This window comes from Pempheris klunzingeri, chromosome 18, assembly GCF_042242105.1.
Source record: "Pempheris klunzingeri isolate RE-2024b chromosome 18, fPemKlu1.hap1, whole genome shotgun sequence".
Taxonomy (NCBI): domain Eukaryota; kingdom Metazoa; phylum Chordata; class Actinopteri; order Acropomatiformes; family Pempheridae; genus Pempheris; species Pempheris klunzingeri.
In genome coordinates this window covers 3,106,659-3,119,272 of record NC_092029.1, presented here as the reverse complement: position 1 = coordinate 3,119,272, position 12,614 = coordinate 3,106,659, and the positions used below count along the sequence as shown (strand labels likewise).

Genomic DNA, 12,614 nt, shown 5'->3' with positions numbered 1-12,614 from the left:
AAACCAATACAGCACTCTCCAAAAGAGCATAAATGTTAGATATTCATTTTGGAACACTGTGTGCACAATAAACTTAGAGTACATTTGTTTAGGAGTTTGTGGGTTTTTTTTTTATGAGCTAGATGTAAAAACCATGAGAACCAGAGAGTCTTAGAGCTGCTTGCACCAATGAGAGTAACAGGAAACATGTCTCAAGAGCTCTGACACAACAGGGAGGAACACGAAACTGCGTCTTCCTTCATTTGTCAAAACCACAACACAAGACATGCAATAGCTGCATCACACTTCGGACTCCAAACGCCCCAGATTAATGATAATGAAGCGCTCACCACCTGTAAGGCGGAAAATGTCCTGGTTTATCACATCAAATGGCTGGAAAGTTATAAATAAGCAAGTTTCAACTTTCACTGTGTTGTGATCGACAACATTTATGGTGGAAAACATTGTTCATTGTTTACATCCTGCAGCGCCGTGCCTGTTTGTGTAACGGAGTTAAAAATGCACTTTATTTTCAATTCATGTTTGTTAATTTTATTATTTAATCATTGTGAATTTTATCTTTATGAGTTATTTTTGTTTATACTTTATTTTATAATTTCTCCTGTGGAGATTACTTTTAAGCGATTTGCCTTTTTATTGCGCTTTTAGGTTGCGTGAGTGAAGGCTGCTGTTGTAATTGTGTTGTTTTCTTTGTAAATGTAGTCGTTTAAGTTATTATCTTCGGTGTATATTATTTATCGATGTATACTTTTGTGTTGCCAGGCTGTTTTGTGTTGTTTTTGCCGTTAGTATAAGTTTTATAGATGTTTTTAGTGTTGTTATTTTGGCGCGAACAGCAGCCCGCCCTGTGTTAGCTAGTTTCCTTGTTAACTGTTTGTAATGTCGTTTATATGTTTAGGAGCAGGAAAGGAGAAAACAAACCCAGAAGACATTTTTTATGTTTGTCTTCTTCAGGCTGTACTAAATAAATTCTGGGAAACAGTCTATGGAGTGGTCCTGTTGGTGATGCCCATCCACACACCCGTTACATTTGCACTGGTCTCCTTTATGTGACGTGATGTCCAGCAGTGACTGATACCTGCTCTTGATGATCAGTGATTTAGTCTTTCAACAACAAAATGCAGTATTTCCCAGGGGCATCTGGTGGAAACTTTGAAGAGGGACAGTTTTTGTCTATGCAGCACAGCTCCATTCACCAGGCGATGATAAACACACTGTAAACTTCTGACTTATATACTTTAAATCTGTATTTCAGCAAGTATTCTCACAACTGTTAAAGGTCCCAAATGATGCGAAAAAGCACTTTCCAGCATAAGTATGTGTCCCAGGTCTAAAGACCTCTCTCTGTTCCTCCGGCTCCATTTATGGAGGTCTGGTGATCACGTGACCTCCTCCGCAAACACATCGAAGGCAAGAGCAAGTACAGTAGAGTGCAGAAAGAGGCTTAAAGCAGCTCCAGCAGACGGGAAGTGTTTTTTGAATATTAAACCGCTTTTGACTCTCAAGTGTCAGAGTGACCAGTTCTCACTTGCCAAATAGGGTAAGATAACCAAAAATAGGCCGGTGATTGAAAGAGAAAAGGGAATTGCCTGCTTACTCAGAGCACTGCCATCAAACTTCACGCCTCTGTGAGTGGATTTATAGATCAGAAACCATGTAACTGCCCCGTGAATCACTCTAGATGCTTTTAGAAAACTGTGATTAGTAATGTGTAACAGCACAGATCGCTTTTGATTTCATATTTGGACGCAAGAGAAGAGAAAATGGGACAAGTTCACGTTTGAATCTTAATGAAGTGGCAGGAAAAAGACTCTCAAGTCACTTTTATTTCATCTTGCTGACAAGCTAAACACACACAAAGCAGAGCAACATAGGATGTCATGGCAATATCACAGAGATGTACAACAAAATAGAGAGCTTCAGCTGGCAGAATAAAGTTAATACATTCAGTTTGGCTCACATCCCACCCTTTATCTTAATAACACAAGAAGAAACTGTGAGGCTCTGCAGCTTTTTCTGATTGTGAATCTGTTCTGTTTGCTCACCCACAACAAAGCAATGAATAAGAATTCATGATTTACTCATTTTCTTATTTTCTTATTTGGACATTGCTGTAGAGGTTGTTGGGATCATTGTCTGCCTCTGTCCTCCCTGGAGCCCTGACTGTAGAATAAGTTACCTGCTCTTCCTGTTTCACCTGTCACAACAAAAAAACAGAGGTTTTACACGATTCACTCCATCAACCAAAGAACTGTTGTCGTTTACGGTAACCTTGTAGTGTGTGTATAGTTCTCAGGGCCAAATGACAATACCCCATCTATTATAAAATACATTCCATCACTGAACTGCAAGATTAAGCCGTCAGAGGATTAGAAAACCACAGCAGAGCACACACAGGTGTACGGAGTCACTCACCCTCATGTTAGGAGAGGCCTGTTGATGAGCATGGTTCACAGAGACATAGGTCATATTGTTCTCCGGCTCGTCCTGCAAGTGCAAACAACACACAGGTTACGGACATGAAGCGCACACTGTCGCAGCTGTTTCTGAGCCTTAAGTACAAACTGATTTAATAATAATAATAATAATAATAATACATTTTATTTATAGGCGCCTTTCAAGGCACTCAAGGACACCGTACAACACACAGTTAAAAACAAACAGTGAAAAAGCAAGATAAAAAGTCAAAAAATTAAAAAAACCAAGGGGTGGGAGATCTGCAGAGTGATGTTACAGTGAGTAGGCTTGTTTAAACAGGGAGTTCCAGAGGCGGGGGGCAGAGCGGCTGAAGGCTCTGGACCCCATGGTGGTCATACGGGCAGGAGGGATCGTGAGGTTGATGGAGGATGATGATCTGAGAGTCCGGCTGGGTGTGTTTATGTGGAGGAGTTCAGTCAGGTATGGAGGGGCGAGGTTATGGAGGGCTTTGAAGGTTAGGAGGAGGATTTTATATGAGATGCGGTATGTGACTGGGAGCCAGTGAAGCTGTTGGAGAACGGGGGTGATGTGACTGATAGAAGGGGTCCTGGTGATGATCCGGGCTGCAGCATTCTGAACCAGTTGCAGTTTAATTTAAAATAAACCTCCTACACTGGTTTAGTTGCACTGCAGTTTCCAGCCAGCAGTGGCAGCACTGAGCGCAGGTGAGAGTCAGTTGGTTTAACACAAACTTTTCTGGATTGAATGTATTTTTACCACCTGAACTTCTTGGTGTATATTTTGTGTTACTTTACATGCACCAACATCAGTGTGACTGTTGGGATGAGTTCACTTCTTTTGGCTCTGTCTGTCTACCTGTCTACCTGCCTGCCTGCCTGCCTGTCTGTCTGTCTGTAACACACAGCATATGAACATGTTTGGGAAGCAGCTCGTGTGTCTCCAGTGACGGCGTCGATTAAAAGCTGATTTGAACTCACCTGATGTTGGGACTTGGGACCTGATTTCTGAACACCTGGAACAAAAGGTACAATTTCAAACATTAGTTTCATGTATTATCATTCTGTACATTATGTGGTTAATTTACATTAATAATGTTATTATTCACACTTTAAATTAGTACTGCAAGGTATATCACACCATAGAAAAAGCACAGTGTGCTTAATGCTCACTTAATTCTGGGCTGATGTAGACAATAACGGACTTAATGGACTAATTTACCTATTTATATTAAATTAACACGTGATTCAGAGCTCATATAATGATGTGGAGTCAGTCAACTCGTGTTTTTAGTCCATGTTTAAAGAAAAATACCACTGATGCGCTGATATCTAAAAATGAATAGCTGTCCTTATATCACACCACAGCACATGACAGTTCATACTTCCTCTGTTTTACTGACCCTCCGTCACTTTGTCTCTCCTCCTGTATTTGATGAGAACAGCAGCAATGACGACCAGGAGTGCCACCCCCCCGACCACTGTGCCCACGATGATGTAGGTCTGAAGAGGTTTGAGGTCTGTCGTCTGTGGGTCTGTAGATAGCAGTTAGCCAAAGAAATTAACTTCAGTACAACATGTGACCTCAGTCTAATCGCTTATTGCTTCATTATAGGTGAGTTACAGGATTCACTTTTCTCTCTGAGTACATGTCACATCCTACCTGTGAAGAAGACAGGTGTGTAGTCGGCCTGGATCTCTACTCTGCTCTTGTTAACAAACTGGCAGGTGTATCTCCTGTTGTGGTCGTCCTGACGCTTTACTCTCAGAGCAGAGACGCAGTTCTGCTGTCCGAGGAACTCGTACCCGACTCCTTCACCAAGCAGCTCAGCTCCTGTCTCATTCACCCAGCGCACACTGTTCTTTGGACAAGGATGGAAGTACCTCAGCAGAGAGCACTCTAACGTGAGCTCACTGTCTGTCTTTGGATCAGCGTCTGCTGGAGATGGAGAGACTGAGAGAAAACAGGTGATGACTACAGAGCCCCAGAGTGACCGTGGAGAGAGAGAAAACACTATGGTGGACTATTTCCAGCTTTCTTTTATTATCATCAGTTTTCTCTTTATGGTCTGGGTTAATATAATAAGTTAAATACAAAATGTATCCTTTGTATTGTCCACTAGCATCCTGCTGCAAATAACATCGACCAAAATAACTGTTTTAATTCAGTTTTACTACACTGAGCCTCAACATGTTACTGCATCCACACAAGATACTGTTCATTCTCACGTTTTGATTAAATTGTACACAAGGTGAGTGTATATACAGAGAACCAAGCACAACAGACCAATACAGTGTAAACACAGTCTGTCCTTAGCCTGATGCTTCTTCGCCCTCATGTGTTGGCATGAACAGCACTCTGAAATAAACAATGGTGGTTCTGGCTCTGCTGGTCTATATTAGAACCACAGCGTGTCAAACAACAGTACACCTGATTCAGAGCATTACCCAGAATGGTAGCAGGTGTGTTTAGAGCCCAGCTGGATGGACATGTTGATCAGCAGAGGATACACACTGCAGGTCATCCCTGTGGTTTAGCGTTATCTCTGTGTAAAACTAGTCTGACATCTGCAGCTACATCACCTGACAAGTTCATTGCTTTACTGAGTTCAAACATGAAGGTGGACTGAACTGTGTAACATGAAAGACTTTGAGTTTAACACAGTGCAACACATTTGTATGAAAACTATATGCCAATAGTAGGATTCCCTCTTGACGATGACTGTCAATGGAAATGAGACTCACTTGTCAGAACATTTAGATATATAAATGCATTCTGATCAATGTCCCTCTTCAGCCGACAGATGTAGCGTCCAGCATCCTCAGCAGTGATATTCTTAATGAACAATGAGCAGTCAGTGACCAGACTCCTCCTGACATCTCCTTCATTACCAACAGCCATGGTGACAGCAGAGTTAACTCTATCATGAAGCCACCCAATGTTGGTGCATGTTGGGTCATAGGATGCTGCTCTGCCACAGGGCAGAACAGCTTCATGTCCAGGTGTTTTGTAGACATAGATTTGTCCACTGATGCCTGTCGGAAAGAAAAGAATACATCTTATGTAAGAAAAGACAAAACACATATCAAATCATCTGCATGGGGACTAAGCAGGTTATTTGAGGATTAAATCTCAAAAACGATGGCAAAAGATTGTGCAGTTCTTGAATTGGGTTTCTGTGTTTGCAACCAGGAAGAAGGAACTTCTGTGGTTGTGTTTACACAAGAGAGAATTTTTTTTATTTTTTTATTTATATCTTGATTAAGAAACATAAGAAATGATCAGAATTAATAAAAGTGGGATCAGATCAAGTAAAATCTACAGTTCTGATGTCTATGTTTAGTTTTATGTGCACTTCATCAGTCTGCCACAAAGAGAACAAAGAGGAAACAGCATTAGATCGTTTCTTTACTGCCCTTATATCTGTATACATGGGAGTGTTTACCTAAAAATGACGGACTCATTGCTGCTGTCCTTGGCTGAATTCTACAGGCCAGAATCAGCTATCAAAGTGGCCTTTAAACCAGGATATACGAAGTCTGTTCCTGGTGGAAGTTTTCCACATTAGCTTTTATCTAATAATAATGAAAATGTCACATTTCTGTCATTTTCTATCAACATTTAAACAGGAAAACTTGAAAAAAACAGAGTTTTACCTTCAAACTGAAGCACAATAATGACGATTAATTCCAGTAGAGCCATTCTGAGCAGGCAGAAGTGATGAGAGGCTTCTCTCCTCTGCAACATGTCTGTGTGTGACTGTGTGGTTTCCTCTCTGTGGCTGTTATACTGAGTGAAAATAACTGGTGAAACTGACATATGTTGCAAGTCGCACAGGGTTACGTCACTTCTATGTGCCCTTTTATCAGACTGATCAGCCACAAATATAAAAAAAAAGAAGTTGTGTTTCACAAACCGATGGTGCAGGAAGACATGACGATTCTTTTTTTAACCCAAGATCCAAGTCCATACAGAGATACTATATATTATACACCTTAACGTGAGAAACTGTGAAGTAGTGATCTGTCTTTTACTGTAATTCAGGAGACAGACTATGAGCAACATTACAGCAGCCTACAGTAGGCCTGTCCTGCTCCTCACCCAAGGCGTTAAAAACATGTAATTCATACAACACATTACAGTTTTCCACTGAAATAGAACTTTTATTTCTGTGCTCAATGTTTCTCACGGTGCAGACTAATGATTTCCATCCTGTCATTTCGCTTGTGTAAAAAAAAAAAAAAAAAAGAAGAAGTGACTTGTCTGGTAATTAGCAGGAAACAAGAACTACTCCTGAGAACGATGAGAAGAAAAGACATCAGTCTGATTAGCTTCATTAATCTTTAAGTCTTCTGTCATAAACCAGAATACTGGACAAAGCTCTGATGTGATGAATGGCGCCGCACGGAAAGTGAAGGGAACAGTGGGGTCGACCTTCTGGAGAAAACAAGCGTTCGTCATCTCAAACCATCCTGAGTTCTTCGCTGACTTATTTCAGTCACAAACGAAGCGGTGGACAGACAGACAGGCAGACAGACAGGCAGACAGACAGGCAGACAGACGTCATCACGCCGACCACATGTGACACAGTTGGCGTTACACTAAATTTAGTCACACGTTTGGTTTGCAGAGAACTCACGCTGAACAAAACGGCATGACTTCATACTTCATAGACACAAACAGTGAAGAGACAAACTGCTCATTCCTCCACATACTTTATTTCTTTATGTACTTTCATGTACTTTATTTATGCACTTTTACACGATGCCCACATGCACAAATGTGCACTAGGACAGTTTCTGGATGCTGTAATCATTCTTTTGGTCCGTGCAGACAGTGAAGAGGTCCCTTTATAACAGAGATGGGGGACAAAGTCTTTTCAGTAGAAGATGCTGCTGTCTGTCTCAGCATCCCTCCTCCAGCTCACACTGCAACCCTGAAACAATAAGAGGCCTTTCTCCTGCTCTGTGTGTCCCCTGTGCTGTCTGTCCCTTTTCCCCTCCTGTCTGTAGCTCCGCCCAGGTCTTCTACACCTCATTAGTCCTGGACTCCTGAATGAGATGCACCTGCATAATGCGTGCTTTATGAAAATACACTTGTTAAACGTAGCTCCTGTTGTGCAGCTGCAGCTAAAATGTGGTCTGTGGCTGCTTGTTGCGTCAGCAAAGCACAGAGGCAGTCACATGATCAGTGCTCGGTCAGTCACATGATCAGTGCTCGGTCAGTCACATGATCAGTGCTCGGTCAGTCACATGAGTGCTTTTCATGAAAAATGAAGTTTTATAACCAATAAGGTTTGAGGATAATGACCACGCCTCAGACCCACCTCATTTCTGCTCATCAAAGTATTTAACATATCCACTATCATTTAACGTATCCACTTCCTCCCCCCTTTGACTCAGTTTTCACAGCCCTCCCTCCCTCCCTCCCTCTTTTTCTCCCTCCCTCTCTCTCACTCTCTGAATTTAGAGACTACCGGAGATCTTATCTACAAGATGGTAGAAGAGACTCAACACCCCAGTTCCTTCCCCTCTTTGTGTTGTCAGCCGACATGATCTCACTTCTTTCCCTCCCCCCATCATCCCCCAACTCCCCCCCCCCCTTCATCCCTCACCCCCAGACCCTCCATCATCCCTCAACTCTCCCTCCATCATCCCTCAACTCTCCCCCCTTCATCCCTCACCCCCCAGACCCTCCATCATGCCTCAACCCCCCCGTCATCCCTCAACTCTCCCCCCTTCATCCCTCACCCCCAGAGCCTCCATCATCCCTCAACTCTCCCTCCTTCATCCCTCAACTCTCCCTCCTTCATCCCTCAACTCTCCCTCCATCATCCCTCAACTCTCCCCCCTTCATCCCTCACCCCCCAGACTCTCCATCATCCCTCAACTCTCCCCCCTTCATCCCTCACTCCCCAGACCCTCCATCATCCCTCAACTCTCCCTCCTTCATCCCTCACCCCCCAGACCCTCCATCATCCCTCAACTCTCCCCCCTTCATCCCTCACCCCCCAGACTCTCCATCATCCTACCCACTTGTATTGTCGTCTATAAACGGTGTATCTACCCCCATCTCTTACATGCTTGTGAGTTTAAATGCTCCCATCCCAAACCTGATTTCTCATTTGGGACGAACAAATAATTAAATCAACCATTTAACTTGAACTCAAAGAGCCACGTTGGACGAGAGCTAACAGGATCATTTTACAGAAGCTGATCAGCATCATGTTCGCCTGGAGTAGTTAAACCCTCCTGAGTTGACGGGCAGTCATGAGAATCCACCGGGGAGTTTGAGATGTTGGTATAATTATGTTAAATATTGTTAAAGTGTTCAGTCATACCTTTAACAACAGCTGAGGGCTTGGCAGGATAATACAATATAATATACAGACCCACTCAACATTATACTGATGGTTAATCAGACACACTGGTCGATTTATTTCTTTTTATTTTATCTCATACTGCTCTTTATACAGTACTTCTATTTTATATTCTCTATATTTTATTCTATATATTTATCGTGGCTGAAACCAGGACCTGAGATCATAATTTCGTACCTCCCCATGTGTAAGTGTGTGTTGGTATGACAAATAAAGTTCCTTGAATCCTTGAAGCATCAACACATTTATGTGAGAACAATGAAACTGAAACTCAACAGAAACCACATGGAGAACGACAGCAGTGCCGTCATTTAATGCTCAGCTTATCAATTCATTTGCAAAAGCTGCCAAACAGCTCTGACGTATTTACACCATCCACAGCAGAGCAAATGGTTACCTTCTGTATTCACACACCCAGCAGGAGTGCATCCCATTCAAGTTGTGAAACAACAGGAAAAAACTGCCATAAAAATAAAACTACCAGCTAAATGAGGCTAAAAATATTTCTCTGTACTACTGTGAATCTGACTTTTTAACAGCACAAGCCGTTATTTGTTCCTTTGCTCTGATTAAACTGTGACTGAAACGACACAGCTGCTCGTTGTTGGCATGAAAAAAAAAACAGTTTGACAGAAACTCTTAACATCAAATAAGGCGTGAGAAGAGCAAGCAGTGTATCCTGACCATGAGGTCAATCCTTCACTCATGTAAACTGACTGTGACAACAGCTAGTCGGCACTCTGATGGACTGAAGTTGGTGTGGAGGCTGTCGATAAGTGCAGTCTGCTGGTCGCTGGACGTGCTTCTATATTTTCATACGTGACGTAGTCAGCGTCATTGTTTACCTGTGAAGTACGAGAAAGCTTCAGTGAAACAAACTGTTGAGCGTTTAAATGAAAGTCAAAAGAAAAAGCTCCGTCTTTAATCATCTTGTTTGACTCACAGTGTCGTCCTCATCGAGAGCCTTTGCGTCCCCTGATTATAGAAAAAGAGCAATAAAAAAGTGGCATTGAAACTCTACAGGTTACTTTCTATTAATCAGTTGCACCAAATGATGGTCTGAATTTCCTCACCTCTGCGTCTGATGACAACAACAACCACAACAACAGTGACCACAATCATTAGGATCAGTCCTGAAATTCTCAGAGTCAATATGAAGTAGCTCAGAGGAGACGATCCTGTGGGATCTGTTGAACATAGTTTAGAAAAAAAACTGACATGACAATAATATATACATATCAAAACTGAATTTGACTTTTCTCTCTGAGTACATGTCACATCCTACCTGTGAAGAAGACAGGTGTGTAGTCGGCCTCGATCTCTACTCTGCTCTTGTTAACAAACTGGCAGGTGTATCTCCTGTTGTGGTCGTCCTCACGCTTTACTCTCAGAGCAGAGACGCAGTTCTTCTGTCCGAGGAACTCGTAACCGACTCCTTCACCAAGCAGCACAGCTCCTGTCTCATCCATCCAGTGCACACTGTTCTTTGGACAAGGACTGAAGCCATTGAATCTCAGCAGAGAGCACTCTAACGTGACTTCACCGTCTGTCTTTGGATCAGCGTCTGCTTTAGATGGAGAGACTGAGAGAAAACAGGTGATGACTACAGAGCCCCAGAGTGACTGTGGAGAGAGAGAAAACACTATGGTGGACTATTTCCAGCTTTCTTTTATTATCATCAGTTTTCTCTTTATGGTTTGGGTTAATATAATAAGTTAACTACAAAATGTATCCTTTGTATTGTCCACTAGCATCCTGCTGCAAATAACATCGACCAAAATAGTTTTAATTCAGTTTTACTACACTGAGCCTCAACATGTTACTGCATCCACACAAGATACTGTTCATTCTCATGTTTTGATTAAATTGTACACAAGGTGAGTGTATATACAGAGAACCAAGCACAACATCCCTCACTGGTGAGATATTTAGTTCCATGTGAAATCTTAGAAACATCTTTGAATCAAAGGTTTGTCCTAATAATGCTTGGGTGAATCATAGTGGACAGGAAAAGGGTGTGTAACAAGAAAGACTTTTAGTTTAATGAAAGCTAATAGTAGGATTCCCTCTTGATGATGACTGTCAATGGAAATGAGACTCACTTGTCAGAACATTTAGATATACAGATGCATCCTGATCAATGTCCCTCTTCAGCCGACAGATGTAGCGTCCAGCATCCTCAGCAGTGATATTCTTAATGGCCAATGAGCAGTCAGTGACCAGACTCCTCCTGACATCTCTTTTATTACCAACAGTCATGGTGACAGCAGAGTTAACTCTATCATGAAGCCACTCAATGTTGGAGCATGTTGGGTGAGAGGATGCTGCTCTGCCACAGGGCAGAACAGCTTCATGTCCAGGTGCTTTGTAGACATAGATTTGTCCACTGATGCCTGTCGGAAAGAAAAGAATACATCTTATGTAAGAAAAGACAAAACACATATCAAATCATCTGCATGGGGACTAAGCAGGTTATTTGAGGATTAAATCTCAAAAACGATGGAAAAAGATTGTGCAGTTCTTGAATTGGGTTTCTGTGTTTGCAACCAGTAAGAAGGAACGTGTCGCCTTCTGTGGTGTGGTGTGGTCTTTATATGCATATATATATATATATATATACATATCAAAACTGAATTTGACTTTTCTCTCTGAGTACATGTCACATCCTACCTGTGAAGACAGGTGTGTAGTCGGCCTGGGTCTCTACTCTGTTGTTGTTAACAAACTGGCAGGTGTATCTCCTGTTGTGGTCGTCCTGACGCTTTACTCTCAGAGCAGAGATGCAGTTCTTCTGTCCGAGGAACTTGTACCCGACTCCTTCACCAAGCAGCACATCTCCTGTCTCATCCATCCAGCGCATGCTGTTCTTTGGACAAGGACTGAAGCCATTGAATCTCAGCAGAGAGCACTCTAACGTGAGCTCACCGTTTGTCTTTGGATCAGCGTCTGCTTTAGATGGAGAGACTGAGAGAAAACAGGTGATGACTACAGAGCCCCAGAGTGACCGTGGAGAGAGAGAAAAGAGCCAGATATCTGAAAAGAAGAAGAATTTGGTAGCCTAATAATGGGTCAGACATAAGACGTTCACCCTGGAGATAAGGGTTTGAACCCTTAGTGAGACCAAATGTTAGACTTGATATCAGTTTTCAGTTTGGTTTAGGCACCAAAACTACTTGATTAGGTTTAAGAAAAAATCATGGTCTGGGTCAAATACAAATATAAAAGGTTGGATAACAGAATACATTCCTTCTAAATGACACCTGGGTGTAAACATAAGCTCTTTCAATCTGCCAAAAAGGGAATGTTTCACAACACTGAGCACTTGAGATGCTACTGAGAGACACATTTTGTTCCAACGTTTTGATTAATTCATGTCCAAACCTGTGAGCCATTCAGTTTCACGTGAACTGCGTGCTTATGGATATTGTCTTCCCTTGAAACAAAAAGGGTGTCCTAATAATACCTACATCAATCATGTATGTAAATAGCACATAAAAGCATAGAAGACAGGAAACTGATGTGCAGGTGGAATGACTTTAAACACTTTTGTACCAAAACTATAAGCCAATAGTAGGATTCCCTCTTGACGATGACTGTCAATGGAAATGAGACTCACTTGTCAGAACTTTTAGAAATACAAGTGAATCCTGATCAATGTCCCTCCTCAGCCGACAGTTGTAGCGTCCAGCATCCTCAGCAGTGATCTTCTTAATGACCAATGAGCAGTTAGTGCCCAGACTCCTCCTGACATCTCCTTCATTACCAACAGCCATGGTGACAGCAGTGCTGTTTCTGTTGT

At 42.2% G+C, this 12,614-nt stretch overlaps 1 protein-coding gene across 2 annotated transcripts; it reads right to left on the bottom strand.

Moving 5' to 3' along the window:
- Window positions 1-1,823: 1,823 nt before the first annotated feature.
- On the bottom strand, window positions 1,824-11,770 carry LOC139217825 (uncharacterized). 2 transcript variants are annotated; one of them, XM_070849288.1, is made up of 7 exons: window positions 6,093-6,211; window positions 5,181-5,471; window positions 4,099-4,389; window positions 3,839-3,970; window positions 3,417-3,451; window positions 2,416-2,487; window positions 1,824-2,197 (listed from the first exon to the last, which is right to left on the bottom strand). In XM_070849288.1, exons 1-7 carry the CDS (start codon window positions 6,181-6,183, stop codon window positions 2,090-2,092), a joined length of 1,020 nt encoding a protein of 339 aa, XP_070705389.1. In that variant the 5' UTR covers window positions 6,184-6,211; the 3' UTR covers window positions 1,824-2,089. The 2 variants fall into 2 exon arrangements, with proteins under 2 accessions (XP_070705389.1, XP_070705390.1); XM_070849289.1 differs by lacking the exons at window positions 4,099-4,389; window positions 5,181-5,471; window positions 6,093-6,211 and adding an exon at window positions 11,486-11,770.
- Between the last annotated feature and the right edge of the window lie 844 nt (window positions 11,771-12,614).